Raw genomic sequence first — 27,476 nt, 5'->3', positions numbered from 1 at the left:
AAAAAAAAAGGACTCAGGGCTGTGGCCCCATAAAGGTAATGGACCACGGAGGTGTGGGAAAGGAGTTCGCGTCCCCTAGTGGTTGAAACTTGCCATAACACAATGGCCCATCGACGCACCCTGCTTTCTCTCCACGTAGCTGGTCCTGCTCCCACTTCCCTAAATGCCCTTTGTTCCCATGCTCCACCGTCCCCTCAAGAAAGCTCAGTCCTCCCATCGCGAGCTGGGCTTCTACCTGGAGCCCATTCTGACCTCTCGCCTGCCTCCACAGAGGAGGTCGTGACGAGGAAGTCCTCGAGCACAGTGGAGTTCTTCAGCTTGGTGACCCGGAGCTCCAACATCCCTGCGGGCGACAGCGTCCCAGAGTTCGTGGAGAAGCCTCACCCGGTCACCGCGCCCGAGGGTGTGTTGCTGCCCATGGCTCCCCGGGCCCCCAGTGCTTCGCTTTCTAATCGAGTGTCCCCACCCTCCCTTCCACCCCAACGTCCTCCAATGCTAAACCCTGGCAGAGCCTGCCCGAGGGTTCCTCCCCTGCCCGGGGCCAGGCCCAGGTGTCTGGGAGGAGGCGGGGAGCCGGCCGAGGGTGGCAGAGGCTCTAGCCTGGTGGCTAAGAGGCAAAAACGCGTCCTGTGCTCATCGCAGGGGACAAAGCCGTGTTCCGAGCCCGCGTGCAGGGGAACCCCAAACCCCACATCTCCTGGAAGAGGGAGAGTGGCATCCCCATCAAGGAGTCCGCCAAGATATTCTACGACAGCATTAACAAGGAACACGTGCTGAAGGTGCGGGGGCCGAGCCCGAGTCTAGTTACGGAGAAGGCCAGAGGCAGGGACCCCCAGGGCGTGCCACCAGTCTTCTCACCAATGAGAGCCTTAACGGCGGCCCGAGAACTGCGGCAGGATAAGAGAGGCGGAGTCAGGAACTGGGGTGTTGCGCGAATGAGCAGAGGACCCAAAGTACCCCCAGGGCAGAGCAGAGCAGGGGCAGAGCCAGAACGTGGTGGGGCGGCGCCCAATGGAAGTGAAGGGGCGTGTCCACAAGGCGAGTGAGCCAAAAGGAATGCGGGACCAAGACGGTGGCCGTAGCCACGGAGGGCGGGACCATTGTGGGTGGAGAGGTGCCGGAGGGACTGGTCATAGAGTAGGGTTGAGGGTCAGGGGCTCTGGACTCTCCAGCTGAACCCTCGAGAACAGCCTCCCCAAGGACAGACCATCCTTAGGTCTAACCAGCTTCTGGATCACTTTCTGAGAGCTGGGCCTGCCCAGCTGCAACCCCTGGCTCCAAGCCCTTCGAGGAAAGAGAGGGATGGGTCACTGAGAGATCTAGGCCTATAATTACTTCTGATCCTATAATCACTCGGATCCTGGCCCGATTTCCCGTTGTGAAAGGCAAAGAGCCTCCTTTTTTCCCCACAAACAGAAGTAGTCTCCTCCCAAAGACCCATCATCACTGGACTTTCAGCCCCGCACAGCACATAGGAGCTGCCCCAGGTCCCCCTACTGGCCATCTCTTACACAAGCTCATTCATTCAGCAGACACTTTCTGAGAGCCTTGGTTTCTGAGAGCCTAGCAGGCTTCTGCAAGCACCATGCAGACAGGTACCAAATCAACCTTACTCACCACTGCTCCTTCTGGGGCTCAGCCCAGTGCCTGGTACAGAGGAGTAAGTTGTATTAAATGAAGACTCAGCAAGATGATGCCAGAAACTGCAGATAGAGTTACAATGCAGGGGAAGTCCTGCCTTCTGGGAGCTCACAGCCAAGGGGGAAAGTCTGATGGAGAAGCAGACAGTTTTATTGCTATGGAATCAGGCTACAAACATGCATACTCACACTGACTGCTAGCTGGTACCTCCAAATCATACAGGCTGCTCAATCCTCCATACGTATACCCAACACTCAGCTCCTATTGTCCCCTAAAAAAAAAAAAAGGCCTCCTTCCTTATCTCACAGAAAGTCTCCCTGTGGTTCCTTTTCCTTCCCCCTCTAATGGCCGGACTTTGATCCAGCTGGAGCCACTGACCTCAGATGACTCTGACAACTACAAGTGTATTGCAAGCAATGACCATGCAGATGCCATCTATACTGTATCTCTGCTGGTAACAGAAGGTGAGTTGGCCCCTTCCTCTTGGCCTTTCTTCTTAGGGGCCAGACTCCCCCTGTCTGAACCTGTCCCTCTGTGTGTCCTCAGGTCAAGAGAAAATGGACTTCAAAAAGATGCTGAAGAAGCGGTGAGGCTGGCAGGTCCCTCTGCCTAAGATATTGTCTCCTCATCCAGGCTGAAGCCTCTCAAAGGCCTCTCCACAGGGCCCTGAGTTCCAAGAATCCATGGAGTAGGGAGGGGTTTCTCAAGGTTGGGAGAGGCATTGTGTACAAGCTTAGTCCCTTCCTCCTTCTCCTAGGGCACCCCCTGCTCCCAAGAAGAAGCAGAAGAAGGTGGCAAATGAGAAAGAGATGCTGGAGATTTTGTCCCAAGTGCCCAAGAAAGACTTTGAGAAGGTCTGCATGGAGTACGGTTTCACCGACTTTCGGGGGCTGCTCAGGAAGCTCAAAGAGATGAAGAAGAAAGTAGAGGTGGAGGTCAGTACCCTGCAGGGAGCAGGGGCCTGCAGGCTAGGGGCAGGGCCTCACCCAAAGTGCTAGTGCCTGTGTATTTCTCAGCAGCAAGGTCTCCCCAGTTCTGCACACACATACTCAGAGGCATACTCTCTACTGTGAAAGCAGCAAGGGAGCACAAGTCACCTTCCTTCTAATTCTGTCTTTATCACTCCCTAATATACTTGCATGGACCTTGGAGTCAGATAGACCTAGATTCAAATCCCAGTTCTAGGCTGGGTGCAGTGACTCACGCCTGTAATCCCAGCACTCTGGCAGGCCAAGGTGGGTGGATCACCTGAGGTCAGGAGTTCGAGACCAGCCTGCCAACATGATGAAACCCTGTCTCTACTAAAAATACACACACACAAAAATTAGCTGGGTGTGGTGGCACACACCTGTAATCCCAGCTACTTGGGAGGCTGAAACAGGAGAATCGCTTGAACCTGGGAGGCGGAGGTTGCGGTGAGCCAAGATCACGCCACTGCACTCCAGCCTGGGTGACAGAGCAAGACTCTGTCTCAAAAGAAACAAACAAACAAATCCCAGTTCTACTGCCTTATTAGCTGTGTGAACTTGGGCATCTCTCTGAGCTTCAGTTTCCTCATCTACAAAATGAAAATTATACTTCCTTCTTTCATTTGTTTGTGTGTTGTTGCTGTCATTCACTGGTTCACTCAACCAACTCATTAAGCATCTACATTGGAATTAGAGAATCTATATAATAGGCCCAGGTACATAGTGACTATTCCATGAATGATGGTTTTGTTTGTTTGTTTGTTTTTGTTTTTTTGCTCATCCCCCATAATATTCCTCTCCTCCTAAATCTTTAAATTGATCAGTGGAGCAGTGCAGGTTGTTATCTAATTAGCCTAGTCATTTCTCCTCATACGCTTAAGAGTTTCTCCAGGATTGAGGACACAGTCTGGGCAGGCTTTGGGTACCACTGACACTTGTCATTTTATTATCATAATCTCTCAGGCCATCCGGATTCTGAAGCCCCTGGAAGACAAAGAGACCAAGGTTGACACCACAGTGGTCTTTGACTGCATAATGGAGCTGAAAGACCCCAATGTCAAGATGATATGGATCAAGGTGGGGGATGCCTAGCCAGGGTCCACCTTGGCAATATCTCTTCCTCTCTACCCCCTTCTCTCACTATCTATAAGCCTTAGCCTCTCTTCCATCCCATCAAGAGGATGTCTCCTGGTATGGTTGAAAGAGGCTGGAATTGGGCTCTACTGTTAACTGTTTCACCCCTTTGTTGTGTGACGTAAGACAGTCACATTCCTCTGTCTATGCCTCAGTCTACCCATCTTTAAATTGAAAGGCTTGATTAGACAGTCTTAAAGGTCACTGAAGATCTTTGCCTCTAAGGGAAAGCATCTAATGAACTCATGCATATTAAGAGCTCGGGCCTGTGAGGAGGCCTGTGGGGAGGCAGGGATCTTGGATCCCACCAAGCCAGATGATGAGGCTATAGAGATCATAGGAACCTCTGTGTGTCTTGAGGGTTGGACATGCACCCTCCAGCTTAGGCTGGCATTGGGGAATGGAGACCTCTGGAAGCCTCCTCCTAAAGCCCTTCATCAGCTTTTCTACCTGTTCCATGAGGCAGGGTACTGAGCCACTGAGGATCCAGTACTCCCTGGGCAAGTACGATGTGAAGCAGATGGGCACCAAGTACATGCTGGTTATTAGCAACGTGAACATGAATGATGCTGGCATCTACAGCCTGTCCGTGGGCGATAAGCGGATGAGTGCAGAGCTCACAGTGCTGGGTATGAGTGGGGGCATGCAAGGGCACAAGGAGGACATGTCGGGTTGGAAGAGAGGAATGGCCAGGGATGTGGTCCATGGGGATATTGAAGAGGACTATGGGACTATGCAAGAAAGGATTGTGTGGGGATGGGAGTCAATGGAGGCAGGAAGCATCAGATGTAAGGGAGAGGACTATGAGATAGTAAGTACCTTGGGGCTGTGTAGCATAGTGATTAAGAACATAGACTCTAGGCCAGGCATGGTGGCTCACACCTGTAATCCCAGCATTTTGGGAGGCTGAGGTGGGAGAACCACTTGATGCCAAAAGTTCAAGACCACCCTGGGCAATATAGTGAAACCCTGTCTCTACAAAAATAAATAAATAAATGGCCAGGTATGGTGGCACACACCTGTAGTCCTAGCTACCCGGCAGGCTGAGGCTGCAGTGAGCCATGATCCTGCACTGCTCTTTAGCCTGGGCTATGAAGCAAGATCCTGTCTCAAAAAAAAAAAAAGTTATAAAAAAGAACACAGACTCTGGAGCTAAACTACTAGAGTTCAAATCCCAGTTTCGGCCACTTATGAGCTATGTGATTTAGGTCAAGTTATTTAACTTCTCTTTGATTCCGTTTCCCCATCTATAAAATGGGGAATAATAGAATCTACCTATATGATAATCAGATGAATTAATATGGCTACAATGGTGCCTGGAACATATCTAAAACCACAAAAGTGCTTTTAAAATTGCTGTTACCGTTACTGGGGAGAAGACCACGTGAACATCACAGGAGGGGACTCCAGGTGAGAAGGGCTCGAAAACAAAACCAAAGGAAGGGTGCTTTCCCCCAGCCATGGGCTACAGGAGGCCAGTGACACGTGAGTCCCCTCTTCACCATTCCACCCCTCACGAGGGACCAGCCCAATCACTGCCCCTCCTACTGTTTGCTGCAGATGAGCCACTGAAGTTCCTGGGAGAGATGAAGCCTCTGAAGGTGACAGAGCGCCAGACAGCTGTGTTTGAGATCAGCCTCTCCAAGAAAGAGCCCAACTTTGTGTGGAAGTTCAATGGCAAGGAGCTGAAGAGGGATGACAAGTATGAAATCACAGTGTCCGAAGATGGTCTGACCCATACACTTAAGATTAAGGATGCCAGACTCAGTGACAGCGGCGAGTTCTCTGCTGAGGCGGGGAACCTGGTGCAAAAGGCCCAGCTCACTATTGACCGTGAGTCATTGGGCAACAGCCTATGGGGTGGGCTTTGTGACACAGTAACCTCCATGCAGGTAGTCATCATTTATATATCCATCTCCTCTTTGCAAAGCCCTGTGATAGGTACTGGAAAGACAGAGGGATCTCCCTTCTGTTAACTCCTAGTCTAGTAGGGGAGGCAGGTATGAAAATGAAATTAGAATATTAGTTATTATTCCAAGAGTCAAGACACACTGGGATCTTACTATCAGCTGTGAGACCGTGGACCAAGAAAGTATTAGTCTATGCCTTTAATGTCATATATTACAGCACATCTGTGTCACTCTTGACTACTTATATTCTGCTATCACAACTACTTTGGGAATTCGCACATAATGTAGGTACACCAATGAGCATGTCATACATCTGAACCGCACCTGGAATCTATATCACATGGAATCATCATTGCTGTGATGGAGGGAGACACAAGGGCTGTAGAAGACCAAAGAAAAGTCATCACCTGGCAACGTCAGAAATAATATAATGAATGATGTCCAAGCTTTACCAAGAACTAAAAAGAGTTCCACTTTCAGAGAATGAGGGAGAGTAGAGAACATCCCCAGCAGAGGTAATAGCATGTATAAATGTCCAGACATTAGAGAGACAATGCAGGTATGGCTGGAGCTCCAAGGGGGCATTAGAGATATTGAGAACTGTAAAGGTTCTCACCCCATTTTACATATAAGGAAACTGAGACTCAAGAGAGGTAAATGAGTTTTATATAGTCAACTAGCAAGACAGGGCCAGAGCTAGGACTCTCCCTGTCAGGTACTTCTGTGAGTCACATATTGCACACAAACACATTCAACATCACAAGTTCTTGTGTTTTCTGGGGCCAGAAAGAGGGACAGGGCTCATGGCTCTGTAGCTGCAGAAAAAAGATGTTGTGGTTTGGGAGCAGGCCCAAGTGTCTGTCCATCCACAGGCATCCCCATCAAGTTTGAGAGCAACCTCAAAAATGTACATGTGAAAGAGAGGAGCCGTGCATGCCTGGAGTGTGAACTGACGTCCAAGGATGTGACACTGTGCTGGAAGAAGGATGGGCAGCTGCTGATGCATGGCACTAAGTACAGCATGAACCATGAGGGCAAGCGAGCAGAGCTGGTCATTGAGGATGCACAGCTCAGTGATGATGGCGAGTACACCGTGGTGGCCATGCAGGATGGAGACCCTACTGAATACTACAGTACTGCCATCGTCACTGTAGAGGGTAACACCCGCCCTATCAATCCCCACTGACCAATCCACCTGACCCTGGCATTCCCTTACAGTGGACATCAATTGCCTCCCTCCCACTAACTCCAATCCTCCCGCAGACTATGACCAACTTGTGTCTCCCCACTCTGATCACCCTCACCTCCAATATTCTGACCATCTCTGACCTCCCATGCCCTGAACATTTATACCTCCTAGACACTATCACCCCCCATCTTCCAGACTCTGTCCCAAATTTCCTGAGTTCGTCCTTCACTTTCAGACTCTAACCATCCCCAGCAACCCTGATATCCCAGACATCTTGATCCCAACCATCTCCTACTACCTAACCATAAACCACTTTTCACAGACCCTGGCCACCCTCAACCCCCAATGACCCTATGTATACTACAGTCTAGCATAACCACAACTAAACATCCCAACTCCAGTGACCGCCTGCATCTTCACCATATATTTCCCTCTTCAACCCAGCATCCTAAGTCCCTGCTGACCACCCTTCACTAATCAATACCCCATTAGCCATCTCCCAGTTTTCCTGGTCACCATTTCCCAAGCCACTGACATTTCCCCATCCCCCTCCCACCTATTGCTCCAGTTCCCCCCACTGACCATCCCCCAATCACCTATGGACCACAATGGCAAGCCACCTGCTCATCATAAATTATTTTGATTGACACAGCACCCCTGACCAGTCCCATGACCATCGCCATCAGCCCTTTTCCCAGAAGTCCCTCCCACCCCAATATCCTGAGCCAGTACCTTGCCCACCTTTCTCCCCAGAGCGTCTGGCCACAGTGAAGAGCGGGATGTCTGACGTGCACGCAGCCACTGGGAGCCCGGCTGAGTTGTGTGTAGTGCTGAACGACGAGAAGGTGGAGGGTGTGTGGCTGAAGGATGGCAAGAAGGTCTGAAGCAGGGACCAGGGAAGGGGGTGAAAGAGGTAGACCTAGCCTATGCTCACACTCACGTCCACCCCTGGCCCCCAGATCACGGACTTGCCAGGCGTGCAGATTGTGAAGCAGGGTGCAGTGCACAAGCTCATCTTCCCCAGTATGGGCCCTGAGCACGAGGGCAAGTACACATTCCGGGCCAAGGGCGCGGAGAGTGAAGCCTCTGTATTCATCGCAGGTATGGATCTGTCCAAGGCAGGCAAAACTCAACCATGCCTGGCCCACCTACAAGCTCATGGCTTCTCCCCCGCCCCATGGGCTCCTCCATGCCAATGCTCAAGCCTTCCCTGCCGCCCCGCTCCACAGATCCTCCTACCATCGACCCGTCAGTACTGGAGGCACTGGCCGCACACCCCATCACCGTAAAGGCAGGCCACACGGCCCACATCAACGTCCCCTTCCGGGGAAAACCGCTGCCCAAAGTGACATGGTACAAAGATGGCATGGAGGTGACGGAGGAGGAACGCGTGTCCCTGCAGCGCGGGGAAGACCAGGCGCTGCTCACCATCTCCAACTGTGTGCGTGAAGACAGTGGCCTGGTCCTGCTTAAGCTCAAGAATGACCACGGCTCAGCCACAGCCACTCTGCACCTTAGTGTGCTGGGTAAGGGCAGGGCTGGTCTGGGCTGGGCTGAACTGAGGGCAGACTCAGGGCAGAAGGCAGGCTGAGGAGGATGCCAGAGATAGAGTTGAAGTTTGGGCTGGGAATGCGCCTAGAAGGCTGGCTTTGCAGTCAGAAGCCCGCTTTCTAACTTCCCAGCTAGCTCTTGGCCGAGTGAACCTCCCTAAGCCTCAGCTTCTTACCTAGAACAGGGTGATTTTTTTTCTAGTATCCATTTCTAGTGAATTTAAAGTGCACAGCTAAGAACACAGGACATAATATACTTTCAGATATGTTACTTAAGTATTGTTATTGACTTGAAGAGGAAAACTTGATAGGAGGTAAGGTGGAAATGAGGTGAAAGACAGGTGAAATTGGCCAGACACAGTGGCTCACGCCTATAATCACAGCACTTTGGGGGTCCAAGGCAGGTGGATCACTTAAGGTCAGGAGCTCCAGGCCAGCCTGGCCAACATGGCGAAACCCGGTCTCTACTAAAAATACAAAAATTAGCCAAGCGTAGTGGCACACACCTGCATTTCCAGCTACTCGGGAGGTTAAGGCACAAGAATCGCTTGAACCTGGGAGGCAGAGGTTGCAGTAAGCCAGGATCAGGCCACTACACTCCAGCCTGGGTGACAGAGCAAGACTCCGTCTCCAAAAAAACAAACAAACAAACAAACAAAAAAAGCAACAACAACAAAAACAGGGGTGGATTTAGGGTTGGAGGTGAGGTTGATTGGAAAGAGTAGTGAGTTTGAAAGTGAAACAGGGTGAGGTGGGAGGTCAGATACAGCTGGAGACAAAATAACGTGGAAAAGATGGAATGGGGATTGGGAATGGGATTTGGGATTTGTCTGAACATGAGGATATAAGGAAAGAGATAAGGAGCTGGCCTGAATGTACTACTTATATTCAACATGCCACATACACGCCATCACCACCTCCTTCACCTGCATTTCCATCAAGCTGTGGGGTGGGAAAGTTTGAGTTTCAATTCAGCAGCAAGACTGAGCACCTCCTCTATGTTCTCACTGCTGGCAACATAGAGATGAAGTATCCCCAGCAGTTCCTCAATCCAAAAGGGGTGAAACTGGTAGACAGACTGTAATGATAACATAAGGTAAACGCTGGTAATAGAAAGCACTGGTGTTCTCAAAGCTCAGAAGGGGAGAACTTGTCTGGAAGGGGACAGGGAGATCAGCTAAGGGCAGGGGACCCTAAGGTCTCTAGTCTACCCATTGCTAGGCAGATGGGAAACTCACGGGGGCAAGGATCAAACTGTTTGGGCAAGTCTTAGAAGGAGGGATGATGGACACAGGGAGGGGCAAAGGGTCCAAAAAGCTCAAAATCCAGCTATCCCTTAGTCTGGGCAGACCTTTGATGAGTGGGAGGAGGCTCTTCTGATCCTTTGTTCCAACGCCCCATTCTGAAGCTGTTCTCTGTCCCCAGACCGTCCGAAGCCTCCACAGGGCAGGGTGGAGTTCCTGGAGCTCTCAGGTAGTTGTGTGCACATGAAGTGGAAGGCCCCAAAGGACAATGGTGGACGACCTGTGACACAGTTCATAGTGGAACGGAGGGCAGTTGGCAAGAAGTCCTGGATTAAGATAGGCGAGGTGGATGGCAAAGTCACCAACTTCTCCACCAACAAGGTGGAAGAGGGAAAAGCCTACCAGTTCCGTATCCTGGCAGTCAATTCAGAAGGTGTGAGTGACCCACTGGAGACGGAAGAAGTGTTTGCAGGAAATCCCATAGGTCAGTGAGATAGCCTGGTGCTCAGTGGGAAACCCAGGGGTCAGCGTGGGGGCCTTCAGCCAGGGATGAACATGATCTGTGGGGAATTCCACGGGAACATCTCTCTAGCTGTCTCATGAGACAGACTGATTCCACAGTAAAAACAGAACATTATTTTGAATAGGAATTCTCAACTTTGTCCAGTCATATCACATGCACAACACACTCCCATGGGTATACCCAGGACGTACACAACTTCAGGGAACTGACTCCACTTCTTTTTCCATCCCAGAAGTCATCCCAGAATCCAAGTGAGCATGATGTTGCTATAGGGATAACCTTGAGACCACTCTAACTTTTTCCCCACAGAAAACCCTTGACAACATTGGCATTTTAATTATAATTACAGGCTGGGCACAGTGGCGCACACCTGTAATCCTAGCACTTTGGGAGGCCGAGGTGGGCGGATCACCTGAGGTCAGGAGCTCAAGACCAGCCTGGCCAACATGGTGAAACCCTGTGTCTACTAAAAATACAAAAATTAGCTGGGCGTGGTGGCAGGCTCCTGTAATCCTGCCTACTCGGGAGGCTGGGGCAAGAGAATTGCTTGAACCCGGGAAGTGGAGGTTGCAATGAGCCAAGATCGTGCCACTGCACTCCAGCTTGGGCAATAGAGTGAGACTTCGTCTCAAAAATAATAATATTATTATTATTACTGCAAGTTAATTACTTGCTATACCTCTCCCAGCTGATTTCCAAATCTCACGTCAGGACAGTAGATTGAGAATAATGGGATTGGGGGTCATACTGTGGAAAAGTTTAAGTCACCGATTCTCAATGTTGGCTATACATTAGAATCACTTGGTTTCTTTAATAATGCTAATAATACTTGCCATTCACACCAGGCATAGAATATGGGTAGGTGGGACCCAGACACTAGTTGTTTTTAGTGGGGTTTTTTTGTTTTGTTTTGTTTTCATTTTTGTTTTACTTCCCACTTTATGCTAATGTGCAAGCAAAGTTAAGAATCATTTGTGCCAGGCATGGTGGCTCATGCGTGTAATCCCAGCACTTTGGAAGGCCGAGACAGGAGGATCACTTGAGCCCAAGAGTTCAAGATCATCCTGGGCAACACAGTGAGACCTTGTCTCTAACACAGGAAAAAGAAAAAAGAATCACTGGTTTGAGTTTATTTAAGCAGGGGAAGCAGAAGTTAGCATGAGGTGGGCAACTATCTACATGCTTCCCTTCCTAACCTTTGTGCTCTCTCTGTCCCCCACAGAGCCTCCTGGTTTTGCCTCCCAACCTCAAGTGACTGATGTGACTAAAGAGACTGTGACCATCACGTGGAATGTCCCTACCCAGGATGGGGGAGCCCCAGTGCTTGGCTACATTGTAGAACGAAGGAAGAAAGGCAGTAACCTGTGGGTGCCAGTCAACAGGGACCTCATCCAGGGTGAGGTCCTTGGGACAGAGGCCCAGGAGGGGCTAAAGGAGGTCTTGCTGAGTGGACCCATTAACTGTTGACATAGTCCCTCCTCCAGCTCTTCTGGAAGTTTTAACAACATCCCATGACCTCCTCTTCTATGTCTCTCACTCTTGTTCTCACCCCATGGATGCCTCTGGCCTCACGACCCCTCATCTTCCCATTTCAGGCACCAAGTGCACTGTGAATGGTCTCCTGGAGGACACAGAATATGAATTCCGAGTTATAGCTGTAAATAAGGCAGGCCCTGGACAGCCCAGCGTGCCATCCAGCTCAGTAGTGGTCAAGGATCCTGTTAGTGAGTATGGGGCTGCCAGGTCCTGACACATAATGGAATTACCCCATTCAAAGTAGAGAAAGAATTTCTTCCCTGGGGAAGTATGACAGGAGGTATCACAGTCTCTACACTCTGGAAACTGCCAGTCTCATAGAGGGACAAGATTCACACACAAGAGAAAGTCAGCAAATAAAGATTGAGAGTCAGGGACAGTGAGGAGGTGGGGTACAAAAACGTTTTTTAAATTTCGTGTATTTCTAGTTAGGTGAGGTAGGAGAGGCAAGCTGAGGGTTGAGTAAGGGTGTGAAGTAGATGGTTGGAGGGTGTTGCATTTAGGAAGCAAGGTGAGGGTACTGCCTGGAAGTGGATGTGGTGGAGATGGTTGGGTTAAAGGCTGGGGTTTTGAATATAGAAGCTTTGAATGTGTGGGGTATGTTGAATTTAAGGGGTATTGAGTTTAAGGATGAAAGCGTTGAAACAGTAAGACAACTGAATTTGAATTTGGAGGTTGAGTGTATAAGATTAGGTACTCAGGGTGTTAACTGAGGGATCTGGAGCTAGAAGTAGTGAAAGATGGGGTTCAGGAGTATTGAGTGGAGATGAGTTTGGAGGGGGCACTTACTACATGTCTGTTCTACCCCAGAACCCCCAGGCCTGGTCCAGGACCTGCATGTATCTGATTCCTCCAACTCCAGCATTTCCCTGGCCTGGTGGGAGCCTGCAGAGGGAGACCCACCCTCTGGCTACATCCTTGAGATGAGGACTGAAGACACAAAGGAGTGGTCCAAGTGCACAAAGATCCCCATCTCAGGCACCTGCTACACAGTGGGAGGACTCACCGAGAGGCAAAAATACTTCTTCCGAATCCGGGCTGTGAATGAGGCTGGGGTTGGGGAGCCTGTGGAGCTAGACAAGGGGGTCCGTGCCATGCCACCTCCAGGTGAGGAGACAGAGAGGGCTGAGGATTCATGCCCAACATGGTATCTCCAAACCTTCTCCTCTGGGGCCTCATCCCACAGGAAAATTGGATGATGCTATGATCATGAAAAAGTCATCCATAGTTATTGTGCCTGGACAAAGTTAGGGGTAACTTCAGGGGCACCCCCACTAAAGCAATCATTGTGTGCCAAATAGCATCCACTGTGTGTCAAAGTATAACCACCCAATGGGTTCTTCTTGCCCATTGCACACACAAAACCAGTTCACTGAGAGCACAGCATTGCAACAAAGAGTTTAATGGACACAAGGCCAGCCATGCCGTATGGGAGACGGAGTTATTACCCAAATCAACTCCCCAAAAATTCAGAGGCCAGGGAGCCTGCTTCTGACTGGGGCCACAGGACCGGTGGGGTGGGGGGTCAGCAGGTCCAGGTGGAGCTATCAGTCGTCAGAAATGCAAAAACCTGAAAAGACATCTCAACGACCAATCTTAGGTTCTACAATAGTGACGTATTCACAGGAGTAGCTGGGGAGTTGCAAATCTTGTGATCTCCAGAATAATGACTGATAATCTTTTATGTCTACACCTTAGCAGAATTCAGGCTCCTCACATCCTCCTAATCTGGTGGCCTTTCATTAGCTTCGCAAAGGTGATTTAGTTTGGGGGAAGGACTGTTATCATCTAAACTATAAACTTAAAAAATGTCTCTCCCAACGTTAGCTTGGTCTGAAACCAGGAATGATTAAGGGCAGTTTGGAGGTTAAAGGCAAGATGGGGGTTGGTTAGATAAGATCTCTTTCACTGTCATAATTTTCTCACTGTTATAATTGTTGCAATGGCAGTTTCAAAAGGAGGTGTTAAGAATATAGAAACAAGACACATGACTTGCCTTCCAGGGTCTTGCGTACTAGTAGAAGGAGACAGATAAGAAAACAAATAAATGTTTCACAGTGTTGCAGGGCAGATAGATGTCCATATGGCCTGTAGTGGGGGCATAAAAGAGGAGAGGCTGGGAAGGCTTTGATGAGGAGGCTTAAAGCAGAGTCTTCGTGAAAGAGAGATCCATGCCTCCACCTCTGTCTCCTCCATCTCAGCTGCACCCAAGTTTGACCTCAGTGCCCGGCTGAAGAGTCACATGGTGGTTCGCGCTGGGACAGCCCTCTGCATCCATGCAGCCTTCTCTGTGAGTTGTCCCTCCATACGCTCTCCATATAACCAAAATGGCTATTGTAGCCATAACAGTCTCTGGCTCTGACTCTGCCCCTCACCAGACCCCTAGTGCGACAGCCTAGCGGGAAACTCCTCGACAATGGAGGAAGGCCTGCCCCCAAATATCATCTGCGTGACCAATTGTGCCATCTCCTGTCACTACTCAGGGCTCACCACCACCTGACGTGATCTGGCAGAAAGATGGTGTTCCCACCAAGGGCCGAGAAACAATTACCAAGAGCAAAAACCACTCCCAGTTCCTCATCAATAGCGCCAAGCGCTCTGACTCAGGGGTGTACCGAATCTTGCTTCAGAATGAGTTTGGAGAAGCACACTATGACATCCATGTGCGAGTGGCAGGTATGGAGAGAAGGCAGAGGCCTCCAGGACCCATCCCTGCACACTCTCCAAAGTACAGCTCCGCAGTGCCGTTTTGAGTTCCTACCACAGGAAAGTTGTGCCTTAGGGTCATGAAGATTTCTTTGACAACCCAGAACAAAACTTTATCATACAGAGTATGGTCAGCAGAGAGAGTAGAAATGAGTGAGGGGCAGGAGGGACAAATAGAGATGAATCCATTAAAAACTGGGGTGACCACTTAAAGAGAGCTGGGGGCTTTAAAATAAAGCTCTAAACCCCCAAAGAAGGAATGGATTCACTTTTACTGAACAATAACTACATGCCAGGATCTTTACCCACTATTTCTATGAAATAGTCATTGTTAGCTCTATTTTGCAACTGAGGAAAGAAGTCTCAGATAAGTAACTTACCCCAGGTCACAAGGCTAGTAAATGGCAAAGCAGACTTCGGAAATAGTTTTCCGACTCCAAGACACCAGCTGCCTGAGACTTGCCCCATCTTATCTTCCATCGGACTTGGCAGATGGCTGGGTTGGGGACACAATACTTCAGGTCCCCCAAGGTCACTGACAGATCTTCCAACTCTTCCAGATTTCCCTCGGCCCCCCACAAACCTACAGTTGTTTGAGGAGGTCCCCAACACAGTGACTCTGACCTGGAACCACAGCCCAGATGTGCAGGAGGACAGTGAGGCTCACTACCTCATCATGAAGCGGGATGCAAGCACCGCCACCTGGTACACGGCAACCGAGCCTGTCTTCAGCAACAAGTACACAGTGACGGGGCTGCTCCCAGGCAGGAAGTATTACTTCAGAGTGGTGGCTCGGAATGAAATCGGTGACAGTGAGCCACTTGACTCCAAGGACACCTGGCTCATCAATAAGGACCAGAGTAAGTCTGGGTGCCCAGATGGTGGGGATGACATAAGGATCGCAAAGGGTACCCAAGAGGCAGGATAAAATCTGAAAACCATTGAGATAGAACAGTATCTGGGACGCTGCGGAGAGAAGGAAATGTTGGCTTTCTTCGGGATACTTAGGGGTGAGACTAAAGTGGAGGTGGGGAGTTACCTTTGGGGGCGGAGGAGACGGTGGAGGGGCTGCGGAGGGACTTAGAGCGCAGATGCGTTCTGCTCTGAGGGGAGGGTCTAACGGGGCAGAGAACAGGGGAGGGCTCTAGGGAGCCAGGATGATGTCTGGGATCCCTGGAGACTAGGGGTTAAGGGTGGGGGCCGCGTCGGGAAACTCGAACTGAGGAGCTAAAGGGATAAGACGGGAGACTGTGGACGCTGATATGACGTAGGGGAAGCTTGGAGGCGGAGTTAAAGGCTGGGAATAACAGGGTCCAGGAAGCTGGCGCTGGAATGACATCTCGGCCCTGGGTGTATAAGAAAACGTGGCTTGGGTGGCAGACCCCTGGAGTGGCTGGGGACGGGGCTGGGGGGTCCGGGGGAGGTCTGGGGACTGGTGGGGAGCCCTTAGGAACCAGTGTAACATTGGGCCCCCAGAGTTGGTGGCGCTGGGAATCTGGCCTAGGTCCTGGGGGTTCCGTGTAAGCTGAGCTCTAAGATGTGGGTGGTGGGTGGGGGCCTTGGGGCGCGCTCACGGCCCGCGCCGCCCCGCCCCCCCCGCGCAGTCGAGGACCTGAGCGCCAAGCTCAAGCCCTACGAGAAGAAGGACTGGCGCCAGGCACCGCGCTTCCTGACGCCCCTCAAGCCACACACGGTGCTCCGCGGCCAGGACTGCACCATGACCTGCGCCTTCCTTGGGAACCCGCGACCCACAGTGACCCTCTACAAGGGCGACGTCAACATAACGGCCAACTCCAAGTTCTGGTACAACTCCACCAGCGGCGTGTGCACCCTCGTCATCCCCACATGCACGCTCAAGGACAGCGGCGATTACAGCGTGCTGGTGGAGAACGAGCTGGGCAAGGACCGCAGCAGTTGCATGCTCACCGTCTATGGTGAGGGCGCCGCGGGGTCCGGCCTCGGGGAGGGGGAGAGGTGCAAAAGGCTGGCCTTGTGGGCCATTGGTCAGCTCTTTTTTTAGCTGGCACCGTTTTTTGAGCTGACTACCAACAGGTGGTGCAAACATTCTTAATTGGCCACAGTTCTTACCACTCTCCCATCCTTTCGATGTCATTTCTTATATGCCTGGTCCCTGCAGACATGAGAGTTCTCAATCCCTAGATAAGATGTGGTTTGCAACTCTTGGTGAGCCTAGACCTGCCTTCAAAAAAAAGATACTGGTGATCAGGATTCAACCAGACTCACCAATCACGATCTCTCTGGCAGGGTTCTGGAAATAACCTTTATGTTTACAAAATTTTGTGGGTGATTCTGATGTGCAATCAAAATTAAAACTGGTCTAGGATAAGGGCAGGTGGGGGGCACAAATAAGGGGAGGAGCGAAGGGAACCCTCCCTTTTGTACATGCATGCCATGTTTCTACTCATGTGTGCACACATCGGGGGAAGCATTTTATTCCTTCCCAGTCTACTGTCTTCATAGCCACACAGCTAGCAGCGTGGACTCTAAATGCAAAGATGGCCTGCCTTGCTGTTGCTTAAATTTCCCCCAGCTTTCCTTTCATGGTAAAATCCCAAACCAACAAGGTTTCCCCCTCCCCCACCTCTCATCTCATCTTCTGCTACTCCTGAACCTTCCATGACACTCCATTGCTGTGGTCTCCATGGTTACAGACCTTTTTTTTATCCAGTTATAGATACCCTTCTTTGGGGAAAGGACCTTGTCCTGTTGCTCTGTCTCTCGAGTGCTTAGCTAAGTGTCTGGCACTGAGACAGTATCTCCAGAGAAGCTGCTGAGCTGTGTAAAAGAACTAGGCCAGGGAAGGCACTGTGGGCGCTATCCAGCTTTCATTCCACAGCTAAAGAGATCCCTGATAACTCAACTCTGGTTGTAAGCACAGCATGTGGGCCCAGGGCCCTGGCTCTGCCACTGACCAGCCATGTGACCTTAGCAAGCTACCTCATTGAGCCTGTTTTCTCATCTTCTTTATAGGACTGTGAGGTTTAAATGAGATAGTACAGAATTGCCTGGCACAATGTCTGGCAAATATTAACTGCTAGATAAATGGCAGCTCTCGCCCCTTCCACTCTGCCAACGCAAGATTAAGGGTCCCAGGGTCCGGCTCCTGGTTTCCTGCATAGGAAGTCCAGCAGTTTGGAATTTCCCTGGTCCCCAGCATCATTAATATAATGAATACTTGCTTTGCTCTTTCAGACAAAGATGGTAAGTCAATTGTGGCATCCATCACTGAGAATCTGCAAAAAAAATCAAAGCACCTTATGTGAGCTCCAGCCCAGTCCAGGCATCAGGAGGCTGTTACGATGTGGAGCTTCTTGGCCGGTCCTCTGCATGGCCTGGTGTAGGAAGCCCAGTTTGCTCTCTGGTGTTTGTCAATGTAAACATTCAGTGAAGGGATGGGGCAATAAACTAAACTCATCCTTTCCTGTTCCTGAGGGTGGTATACAGCAGGGACCAAGGGGATGGATGTGATTGCATGATGGGGAATCCCAGACCTGGACCCCTGAAAGCCTAGTCCAAACCCACCCACAAGGCAGTGACCAGTCTTCCTGTGACTGGGCCTAGACTTCCCTTCCCCTCCTCCATATCCACATGGCACCTTACCCCTCCCCTCAGAGCTTGGAGGCAAGTCCTGCTGACTTCATCCTTCTCCCCATCCTGCTCCCTCCCATTTCTTCACACTAAGTAGGTCTGTGTTCAGAGTTCTGAAGTTTGAAAGGATCAAGATCTTCCCTCTTTAGTGTCCAGAGTTCAGAGCTAGAAGGGATTGATCATCCAGCTCACTAAGTTTCAAACTTACGTTTTTCAGTGGAATCCTTACACAACAAAACAAAACAAAAAAACACAACCCAAGAAGCTACTGGACTTGAAATAAGGATAGGGGGTCATTATTCCTTCGCTAACCCCTTACCAGGAATCTCTGTAAAAACTAATTTGGAAATCACTGATTCATCCAACCACCCATGACACTTGAGTCTCCTAAATCACATTCCCACAAATGTGCAACACCTCTACTGATGGCATATCCACCACCACTGAAGGCTTCCCTTTCCACTTCTGGGTTAGGGCATTGCCTGTTAAGTTGCAAATGCTCCTGGAGCAGAGTGACACATTATTCTGCCAGGACTTTACATCTAATGAATGAATCAGCCAATCTAATCCCATTGCTCCCAGCTGTTCAACTAAGCCCAGAGTCCAAGATGAGGGAGATGCTTGAAGGGAATCTGGATCATTTTGAAGGAAGCAGCAGGTCTCGAGTGGGGAGGGGAGGAGGTGGGCAGCAATAGGTGACACTGGATAACTAAAGGTCACCAAGGGTGCTGGGCACCTGTGTACAGGGGAGTACAACAAGGACAAATTTGGACAGTGGCAAATACCACCCATCCCCCATCCTCCTAAACCACATCCTCACTTACACCAGGGAAGTGAGACACACTCCAACCGGCAGTGTCACCAGAGCCAGGGAGCCAGCCTGGCACCAAGATGCACTGCTCAGGACTGTGACTAGGCTGTGAGGACAGCCAGAGCCCCTGGCACCATGCCCCCATGCCCTCTCCAAGATAGGCATGTGCCACACAGGCCCACAAACAGAGCAGCCAATGGCTCTTGATTTTTATTTTTTTTCACATGGGCAGCGGAAGATGGAGTTGTCCCATCCTTGCTCCCCTTGCATTGAATGTGCCTTGGGTCTTAAAACCCCAGAGTGTCATTGCAGCCTCCTCCTCTTGCTCCTAGTGTAGGAGGGGCAAGGAGGAAAGCCCTGTGAGTATGTGTATTGGAGGGGAGGGGTCCCAGCTCCCTGAGCCAGGCTCAGCACCCCTCAGCAGCTCCCTGAGGCCCTCTCTCTGTGAGACCTTTGACAGACAGCAGGACAGAAACATATAGCAGAGAAAGACATAGGCAGACTAGGAGACAGGCTACACACACACACACACACACAGAAGCTGGCCCCTTCCTTTGGCATGGTTCACCCTAGCCCTGGGGACAGGATCTAAGGGTGGTATATGGGACCTGAGCTTTGGGCTTGCCTGAGAGAGAGATGGGGCCACTTGAATTCTTGAGACCCCAAGCTCCGAGACCAAAAAAGTTCTCTCTCCTGCCTAGCCTGGATCCACACCTCTTCATGTCCCCACCCACCACTTAGAGATTGAGATTGTTCAAGTAACAAGGATAGAAGAGGGAAAAGAAAGGGAGGCTCCACTCTCATCCAGTCTTCCCAACTAGGGGCCTGCGAAAGGGGCTCCTGGGTCTAAGTCTTCTCAGCACAGATTCTCCCATTTCCCTCAACTTTGTGCAGATGAAAAAGGGGTGGAGTGGGCGAACCACTGCCATTGGTCCTAGGCATAACACATGGAGTCAGACTCTTCCACCTGGTAGGGGAAGGGGGTGTGTCAAGAAGCTGAGCACCATCACCTTCCAGGGGGGCTTTTGAAAGTCCTGATGGGGTAGAGGTGGGGAGACGTCTACTTCTGGCTCCAGTCAGGAGCTCTCACCATTGTCCTGGACCACGAGTTCCGTTAGGGAGATCCTTTTCCAGCCTCCCCACTCAAACTTGCAAATTCCTCAGGCAGAACCTGCTGCCCCAGGATGGCACTGCAGCCATCCTGATCCAGCTCCTGCAGGTTTCCAGGATCTGGGCCCCAGCCCCAGGAGGAGAGAGGGGTGACCAGACCCTGGCACCTCAGTTGGCCTTGCTCAGTCTGTAGTGTTCCACAGGCTCCCGGCTTTCGACAGCTGACAGGGCGACGAGCATTTGGGCCGCATAGTAGGTGGACATGATGAGCGCCCGAGAGTAGGGCACAGGAAAACAGAATTTGTTGAGGGCGATGGTCAGGTCTGAGATGATAAAGAGGAGTGCACCACTGCCAGCTGCCAACTCTGTCCAGCGCCAGTCTGCCCCGGCCAGCCGCAGCCCTGCCATAGCTCGCCAGCCCATGAAGCCGATAAGGGCCACATAGACCCCCACCAGGTAGGTGAAGGCACCTGAGAGGCATGGGTAGAGGAGGGCATAGCACAGACCAGACAGCACCGCCATCACCAGACCTGTCCGAAGAGCCAGTGGCCGCATGCCAAAGGCCGAGGCGTAGAACATGTGGGTCACAGCAAACATCAGCAGACCTGGGGGTAAGAGGGGTGAAGGCAGCTGAGGGCAAGCTTGATGAAGAATGAGTAACAGGGTAGGGGTAGGGATGGAGGTGGGGATGGAGTGGAGTGTTTGGAATAACCCAGCAGCTTTGCTTTGGGATAACAGGGGTAGGAAAATCTAAAGTTAAAGACCCCCACCCCAGTCCCCTGAAGGACTCTGGAACTGATCACTAGTTCCCCTGCGAGGTCATCCCCTAACAGGGACCCTCACAGTCCCTGGCCTCAGAAACCCTCAGGCTCCCCATACTCTGGTTCAAGAACTCCCTCTTCCAAATCTTTGCCCACAGCCCCAGGACCCTCTATCCCCCAGCCTCAGGACTCCTCCCAGGCAACTACTATGGCCACTGACCATGCACGAAGTATCCTTGGTCCTGCCAGATGAGGAACGCGTCACCTACAGCAGAGAAGACAAGCCCCACAAAGATGCGGGTGGCACTGGGGTGGGCCAGCAGGAATCCCAGGCCATGGGCCAGAAGGAAGAGCCAGAGGCAGAAGATGGGCAGGCATTTGATGAGGGTGCTGACCCATGACGGGCTAGATGAGGGCAGCCAGAGCACGAAATACACGCAGGTGGCCTTGAAGAATGGCACCAGTTTGGGTCCTTCACTCTTCACCTGGAGGACACAGGACAAGGGCAGCACTCAGAACCTGGGGGCTTAAAGCCAGCATCCTCAGCCTAGGCATCCACCCAGAGACACTCCCACCCATACCTCCACCTCACTTCCACCCCCAACCTGAGAAGACTAACACAGAGAAACCCAGCCTGACCTGCCTCTACCAACCAGCAGGTTGTGGCCAAACCCATCACTGCCCTGAGGCTCAGTATACTAGGAGGGGGAAGGGCTCCACTGTCCTTGCTGTCTGCCTCCACTCTTGGCCCTGGGGCTGGGCCGGAATAGTCACTCACTGGGCAGCAAACAGACTTTGGAATAATGTCCCCTTCGGCAGCCTAGTGTGCTTCTCCCTTCTCCCTCCTCAGGGCCCCTTTGGCCCCCCTCTCTGCCAGCAACAGCCCCCAGCTGTCTGAAATGGAGTGAAGTCAGAAGAAAACCACAGAGACGCCCTGACTGGCCAACTCGTGATCCTTAGCATGGGGCCAGGGTGCAGCCTTAGGGCCCTGGCAACACCAGGTGTGTGCCAGGAATGTGGGAAGGCAGGCAATGCCAACCACCTAAGCCACCACAGCCTCTCTCTCCTCCTCAACCAATCTGTTCCTCAGCCTCCGCTCCACCTGCCCCAGCCTGAAGGTGGCATCAAGGGCAAGGAGAGCTATGCTAGGGATGCAGGCTAGACAAATGGACCCATGAGTTGGGAGCAAGAAAATTGTCCCTCAAACACCAAAGATTTCAAGGATTGGGGGAAGGGAGGGTGAGTGTCAGTCAGTCTTATTTCCCAGAGAACAAGAACAACTCAAGCCACACCAGAAAGAGGCAGGAAGGGGGGGAGGGGTTCTCTTCCCAGCTTCTGATCTGGAGCCAGCAGACAGGCTGGGAGATGGGGAACTGAGAGGGGGAAGTTAGAGCAGCTGACTTGGTCTCAGCCGGATTAGCAGAGGGCAGCTAAAGAAAGGTTGTACCCAAGGCCACTGCAGGCAGAGTCCAAGCTGGGGGAGGGGGCTGCAGCAATGTTCTGAATCTGTGATCCTTGAAACTCCCTTCCTTGGGCTGCTAACAGATTCCTTGAGGGTGATATGGAGCAGCTGGGGTTCCCTGTACACCCACACTCTGCCCAAAGTGATTGTGTCTCTGGCTAGGTGAGCTGTCCAACACAGGACTTGGGAAACACTCAGACTCCCAGACCACCAGGTACTTAAGGACTAATCAGACTATGATGATGAGGATTGGGAAGAGGCAGATGGGTGGATCCAGGTTCCAAGCCTTTCCTTGTTCTGCCAGAGGTAAGAGCAGTGAGAAGAGATGACTTCCACTTCCCATGGAAATTAAGGCTGGTCAGGGTAGGGGCATGGTCAGAGGAGGAGGCTGGAGGGGATGCCCAGGCCCACAATGCCCAGCAACCACCTGCCAGCCCCTGGAAGCATTAACCTCCGCTCCATGGCCTCTCCCAGCCCCATATTTTCTAGGAGATACCAGCAGTAGCTGGGGAGACCCTTACAGTTATAGGGAAGCCAACAGTAGAATAAGGAGGATGGGGAGATGAAACAAAAGGCTCCAGTTGAGAAAGTCTGAAAAGCAGGGGATGTCAGAGAGAATGCCCCCTTTTCCCCCAGCGCGTTATCAGCGCTCCTTAGACTCAGGGGCGTCCGCCAACTTGTTTACAAAATGGGGAAGGTTAGGAAACAAACTTGGGACGGCATTCCCAGGAGGTCCCTGTCATCTTCCCAGCACTCCCCGCCCCCACGCCTCCCCGTGGTCCGCCTACGCAGAACCCGCGGGCCGGCAGCGGTCCCCTCCTCTCCCGGGCCCCGACCCCGCCGACCGGCGCCAAATACATGGAGATCAACAAAGTCACGCTTCCGAGTCACGTGGCTAGTGTTTTCCTCCCTCCCGCGGGCGGGCTGGGGGCGAGTGAGGAGGGGCGCCGCGAGTCTGAGGAGCGGGGGGCCGTGACAGCGCCCGCCTCCCGCCGGGTGAACGCCGGCCGCCGCGGGACCCCCGCCGCCTCGGCCCCTAGCAGCTGCGGCCTGGCCGAAGTCCGGTGGCCGGCCGCTGGGCTCCACGCGCGCGGGCACTGGCTCGCTGATCGCATGCTTCCCACTCACCACAGGGGGACCGGGCCATGGGGGCGCGGCGGCGCGGCGGCGGCGCTGGCCCCCGCTCCGGGCTGCAGCGCCCAGGACGCGCCCACGGCCAGGTGAGCCGGCGACGACTCTCCAAAGCGCGGAGGGACGGACAATACCTCCCGAGCGCCCGGCGCCCGGGTTCTGTCAGCTAGCCCCGTGACGTCACCGCGGCCAGGGCCAATGAGCGGGTGGGAGCCCGGAGGGCGGGGCCCGGCTGGCGGCGCCGGCCAGGCCCCCGGCTGCTGCTCGCAGAAACGAGGCATCTCCCAGGGGTCAGAAGGCGGAGACCCCAAAGGCCCCGCCCCCTTGGGAGGCCGTGCCAAGGCGTCCACGGAACGTGAACGTGACCGTGACCCCAGTTCCTGGGTGAGGACTGAGCTTGGCTCAGAGACAAACACATTGCTGTCCTGGACGCACAGCCACATACATTTTCTCATAACCCAGGAGCAAAAGGCAAAGACAGATTCTCTTAAGCCTTTAAACATGCAGTCCACGCCGATACAATTGCAACTGGACCCACAACCTTCACTGTGTACAAACACACCTCCAAATCATCAGCAAACACAAAACATTCGACTTGAAAAGCGGCACGTATATAGGTATGCAGCAGCCATGGACCCATAATCGTAGCATATACATCACACATACAGAATCATATTTACCCTTAAGCACTCAACAAGTACACAGATCCAAAACCAATAACCACAAATTGGCATATATTCTCCAAGTAAGAATAGAGACATATACAGGGGCTCTACAGCAGCTCGTAGACCCATGACCCTAATATAGAAACAAATACAGATAATTGCCCGTAGGCACACACCTCTTACAACTCAGAGACAACTGCCACACATACAAGAGCACCCCAAGAATGACAGACAGGCAGACCTGAGTATACTTAAGGATGCAAAGAAGCGTGAGTTAAGTTTGCCAAAAATACGTCCCAAGTTGATTTAATGTTGATTTTACGTAGACTAAACGAACACAAGCTCATTCAGAGCCACGTATGTTCAGAATCATTGGAATTACATGGATGGAGAGGTAGGTGGCCAGATGAACTGAAATCTAGTCCCAGTTTTGCCACTTCCATGCTGTTAGATTGGGTGAATCACTTCCCCTCTCTGGTCTTGATTTCCTCGCTTAGAAGATGAGCGGGTGAGTTCTAAGGTTCCATCCAATTCTGACATGTATAGGATGGGGAAGAGGAAGGGCTGCTGGTTTTAGGAAATTTAAGTCTAGCAATCCTGGAGATGGAGATTTCAGCTATATCTCAAAGGATGGGCAAGTGGTCTGTAATCTGCTGTAGAAGGGCAGTAGCTGTGTGTCAGGCTTTGGGAACTGATGGGAAAGGGGTGACCAGCCCTAATTAGCAGCCATAAAGGAATTTCAAACATCCTTGCATGGTGACACAGGCCCTTGTGCTGGTCCTGAGCCTTGTGCTGTTTGGGCAGAGACCCACAGGCTGAAGTCTCCTGTAGGCCCCTCCCACAATGGGTCTCTTCCTTTGTCTTCTGGATCCTACCCAGTTTTCCCTAAAGTCCCAACACCCATTCAGAGGGGTGATAGTCCTCTTCTGGTGACGGAATTAGCAACCAGAGCTTCAGAGCCCAGTACAACAAGAGTGAGAGTCAAGGCTTGGGACAGGGGTCACCCAGATCTTCCCCCCATCCCCTCCAGTCCCCTCCAGCATAGAGTTCTAAGAGTCAGTGACCTCTGCCTACTCCGCTTTCTTTCCAGTTAGGGGCTTCGGGGAGAGCACCTTACCATAATGAAGGACTAGAACTGCTGCCCCAGGGCTTTGTCAAACACACACACACACACACACACACACACATTTCTACAAAGTGTGCTGCCTAGCAAGAACACTGGCTTGAGAGTTAGAAATGCCATTCTTAGCCCTAGTGCTTCCTTCTCCGTGACTCACTACTGTGGTTGTATAATTGAGCACATCATTCCATCTTTGGAGCTTCAGTTTTTTTTCATGAATAAAATGGAGGAAATGGGCTAGTAGAAGGTGCAAATATTCCAGTTTTCCAGCCAAACCCTCTAACATCACCTGAGGGATAGTTCTCAAACAGAAATTGCCAAGTCAGGGCATTTTCATTTTCTAGACCTTAGTTTGCCTCTCTATAAAATGAGAAGGTGGATTATATCTGTGGTTCCTAACAAGAGGTACCTATCAAAATCACTTGGGAAACTTTTAAAAACTTAGATGCCCTTGCCCCACCCAAGACCTACTAATTAGTGGCACAAGTTTTAAGAAGCTTGCACACACAAATACCTAACGATACAAAACATGAGACTCAGAACTCCAATCTACAGGGTTCCACTCAGTGCTTGATTACCCAGTAGGCAAACTAATCATATTCACAGGTCGCCTACAAAGCGGAGGCATCTCCCCTCAATGCCGGTTTTTCTCCATTTGCCCTCCCACCACCTAGATTCATTCTTGGCTCTTTTCTACCCTGTTCTGGGAGCCTGAGCTCTATGGACTGTATCTGCAGGGATCACCAGGGCCCTGGCTTCTGGTTGAGTTCAGCCAGTGAAATTTAGAGGCAGGAGAGGAGAGCATAGATGAGTCCTGATGGACCAGACTGAGATTCTGGCTGTGGCCTTGCTTCTCCATGGCTACAGCCCCAGGCTCCCTCCCTATACCTTCAGGCCAAGGGTGGCAACAGTTTCCTGCTGTTGCTAGTCTTTTTTTTTTTTTTTTTTTTTTTTTTTTTCTGAGACAGGGTCTCGTTCTGTCACCCACACTACCGTGCAGTGGTGTGATCTATGCTCACTGCAACCTCTGCCTCCTGGGTTCAAGCGATTCTCCTGCCTCAGCTTCCCGAGTAGCTGGGATTACAGGTGTGTGCCACCATGCCCGGCTAATTTTGTATTTTTAGTAGAGATGGGGTTTCATCATGTTGGTCAGGCTGGTCTCGAACTCCTGACCTCAGGTGATCCACCCGCCTCAGCCTCCCAAAGTACTGGGATTACAGACATGAGCCACCATGCCCGGTGCTATTGCTAGTCTTTAGGTGCCTCCTCACCCATGGCTAGTTTCATCTCTGCAAATAGCATTAACTTCTCTTCACTTAAATTATTGAGTGTGCCAGCACCCTGGCTGATATAGGTGCCCACAAAGCAGAGGCACCACCCTCTTCCCAAAGACAAAGAGCTTATTCTGACTTCATTCACATGGTTCAGATTTGTTGTTTCAAAAAGAAATTTTTATTTACTATTTACTAGTGTTTACTATTTACTAGTGTTTTTATTTTGAATTGCGTATGGCAGGAGGCGAAAAGTGGGATATGGCTGCCTGAAAATAGGCATTTCTTCCTTTTGGTAGGAACTGGCATTTCTTCCTTTCCAACCTATTAGCATGGCCCTTTTCACACAGCTTTGTAATTTTCCCTGTGCTTGTGAGCCCGTTCACTCACTCATTCATCCAACAAGTGTTTACAGTGCACCTAATATGTGCTAGCCACTGTATTAGGTGCTGGGGTGTAAAATATTGAGTAAAATATATTCTCTATCCTTATGGAGCTCACAGTTCATTTCAGACAGGCAAGTAAACAATTACACGATGTGGCAGCTGACCTAATGAAGTATGAAGGTGTCACAGGTGGCATTAAAAAAGACATCAGAATTATGAATTGCACCTGGAGCAATTGCAGAAGCTAGAGTTAAATCTAGAAGAACGAGTTAGTCTTTATTGGGCAGACACCAATGGACATGCCATTCTAGGCGGAGGGAATTGCATGTGTACATAAAAGCACAAGAGACACACTGAATTCAGGGAAATACCTGTAGTACTGATTCGAGCTGGGGAGTGAGAAGGTGAAACTGAAGAAGCATGAGCCAATTCAGGTCTTGAAGGTTCTATTCAGCCAGGCGCAGTGGCTCATGCCTGTAATCCCAGCACTTTTGGAGGCCAAGGTGGGCGGATCACCTGACGTCAGGAGTTCGAGACGAGCCTGGCCAGCATGATGAAACCCCATCTCTACTAAAAATTAAAAAAAAAAAATTAGCTGGGCATGGTGGTGGGCACCTGTAATCCCAGCTACTTGGTTCAAGGAGAATCGCTTGAACCCAGGAGACAGAGGTTTCAGTGAGCCGAGATTGTGCCACTGCACTCCAGAGGGAAACTCTGTCTCAAAATAAATAAATAAATAAATAAACAAA

At 51.2% G+C, this 27,476-nt stretch overlaps 2 protein-coding genes across 2 annotated transcripts; one reads left to right on the top strand and one right to left on the bottom strand.

Moving 5' to 3' along the window:
• The first annotated feature begins 102 nt into the window (after positions 1 to 102).
• On the top strand, positions 103 to 17,848 carry IGSF22 (immunoglobulin superfamily member 22). Its single transcript, XM_017857818.1, has 21 exons — positions 103 to 403; positions 643 to 779; positions 2,006 to 2,105; positions 2,188 to 2,227; positions 2,399 to 2,576; positions 3,573 to 3,686; positions 4,210 to 4,372; positions 5,304 to 5,576; positions 6,526 to 6,810; positions 7,596 to 7,720; positions 7,802 to 7,943; positions 8,072 to 8,368; positions 9,818 to 10,120; positions 11,382 to 11,555; positions 11,755 to 11,883; positions 12,506 to 12,802; positions 13,897 to 13,985; positions 14,179 to 14,371; positions 14,962 to 15,261; positions 16,006 to 16,335; positions 17,615 to 17,848. The coding sequence occupies exons 1-21, from the start codon at positions 103 to 105 to the stop codon at positions 17,683 to 17,685; spliced, it is 4,041 nt and encodes a 1,346-aa protein (XP_017713307.1). The 3' UTR covers positions 17,686 to 17,848.
• On the bottom strand, positions 17,369 to 27,182 carry TMEM86A (transmembrane protein 86A). The gene is made up of 3 exons (XM_017858192.1): positions 27,099 to 27,182; positions 20,913 to 21,177; positions 17,369 to 20,536 (listed from the first exon to the last, which is right to left on the bottom strand). The coding sequence occupies exons 1-3, from the start codon at positions 27,147 to 27,149 to the stop codon at positions 20,100 to 20,102; spliced, it is 753 nt and encodes a 250-aa protein (XP_017713681.1). The 5' UTR covers positions 27,150 to 27,182; the 3' UTR covers positions 17,369 to 20,099.
• Between the last annotated feature and the right edge of the window lie 294 nt (positions 27,183 to 27,476).

Source organism: Rhinopithecus bieti, unplaced genomic scaffold, assembly GCF_001698545.2.
Source record: "Rhinopithecus bieti isolate Rb0 unplaced genomic scaffold, ASM169854v2 scaffold_2350, whole genome shotgun sequence".
Classification (NCBI taxonomy): domain Eukaryota; kingdom Metazoa; phylum Chordata; class Mammalia; order Primates; family Cercopithecidae; genus Rhinopithecus; species Rhinopithecus bieti.
This window is presented reverse-complemented; position numbering and strand designations above follow the sequence as displayed.

What these genes read in the sequence shown, in the direction of transcription:
- IGSF22 (XM_017857818.1), top strand. Translation starts at nt 103, where the DNA reads ATGGCCCATCGACGCACCCTGCTTTCTCTCCACGTAGCTGGTCCTGCT. An exon ending in TCAAGATGATATGGATCAAG is followed by an intron (nt 3,687 to 4,209) that starts GTGGGGGATGCC and finishes TCCATGAGGCAG; the next exon opens with GGTACTGAGCCACTGAGGAT. An exon ending in TGCAGAGCTCACAGTGCTGG is followed by an intron (nt 4,373 to 5,303) that starts GTATGAGTGGGG and finishes TGTTTGCTGCAG; the next exon opens with ATGAGCCACTGAAGTTCCTG.
- TMEM86A (XM_017858192.1), bottom strand. Translation starts at nt 27,149, where the DNA reads ATGCTTCTTCAGTTTCACCTTCTCACTCCCCAGCTCGAATCAGTACTA. An exon ending in AGCTCGAATCAGTACTACAG is followed by an intron (nt 21,178 to 27,098) that starts GTATTTCCCTGA and finishes TGTGTCCTCCAG; the next exon opens with GTGAAGAGTGAAGGACCCAA. An exon ending in CCAAGGATACTTCGTGCATG is followed by an intron (nt 20,537 to 20,912) that starts GTCAGTGGCCAT and finishes TCTTACCCCCAG; the next exon opens with GTCTGCTGATGTTTGCTGTG.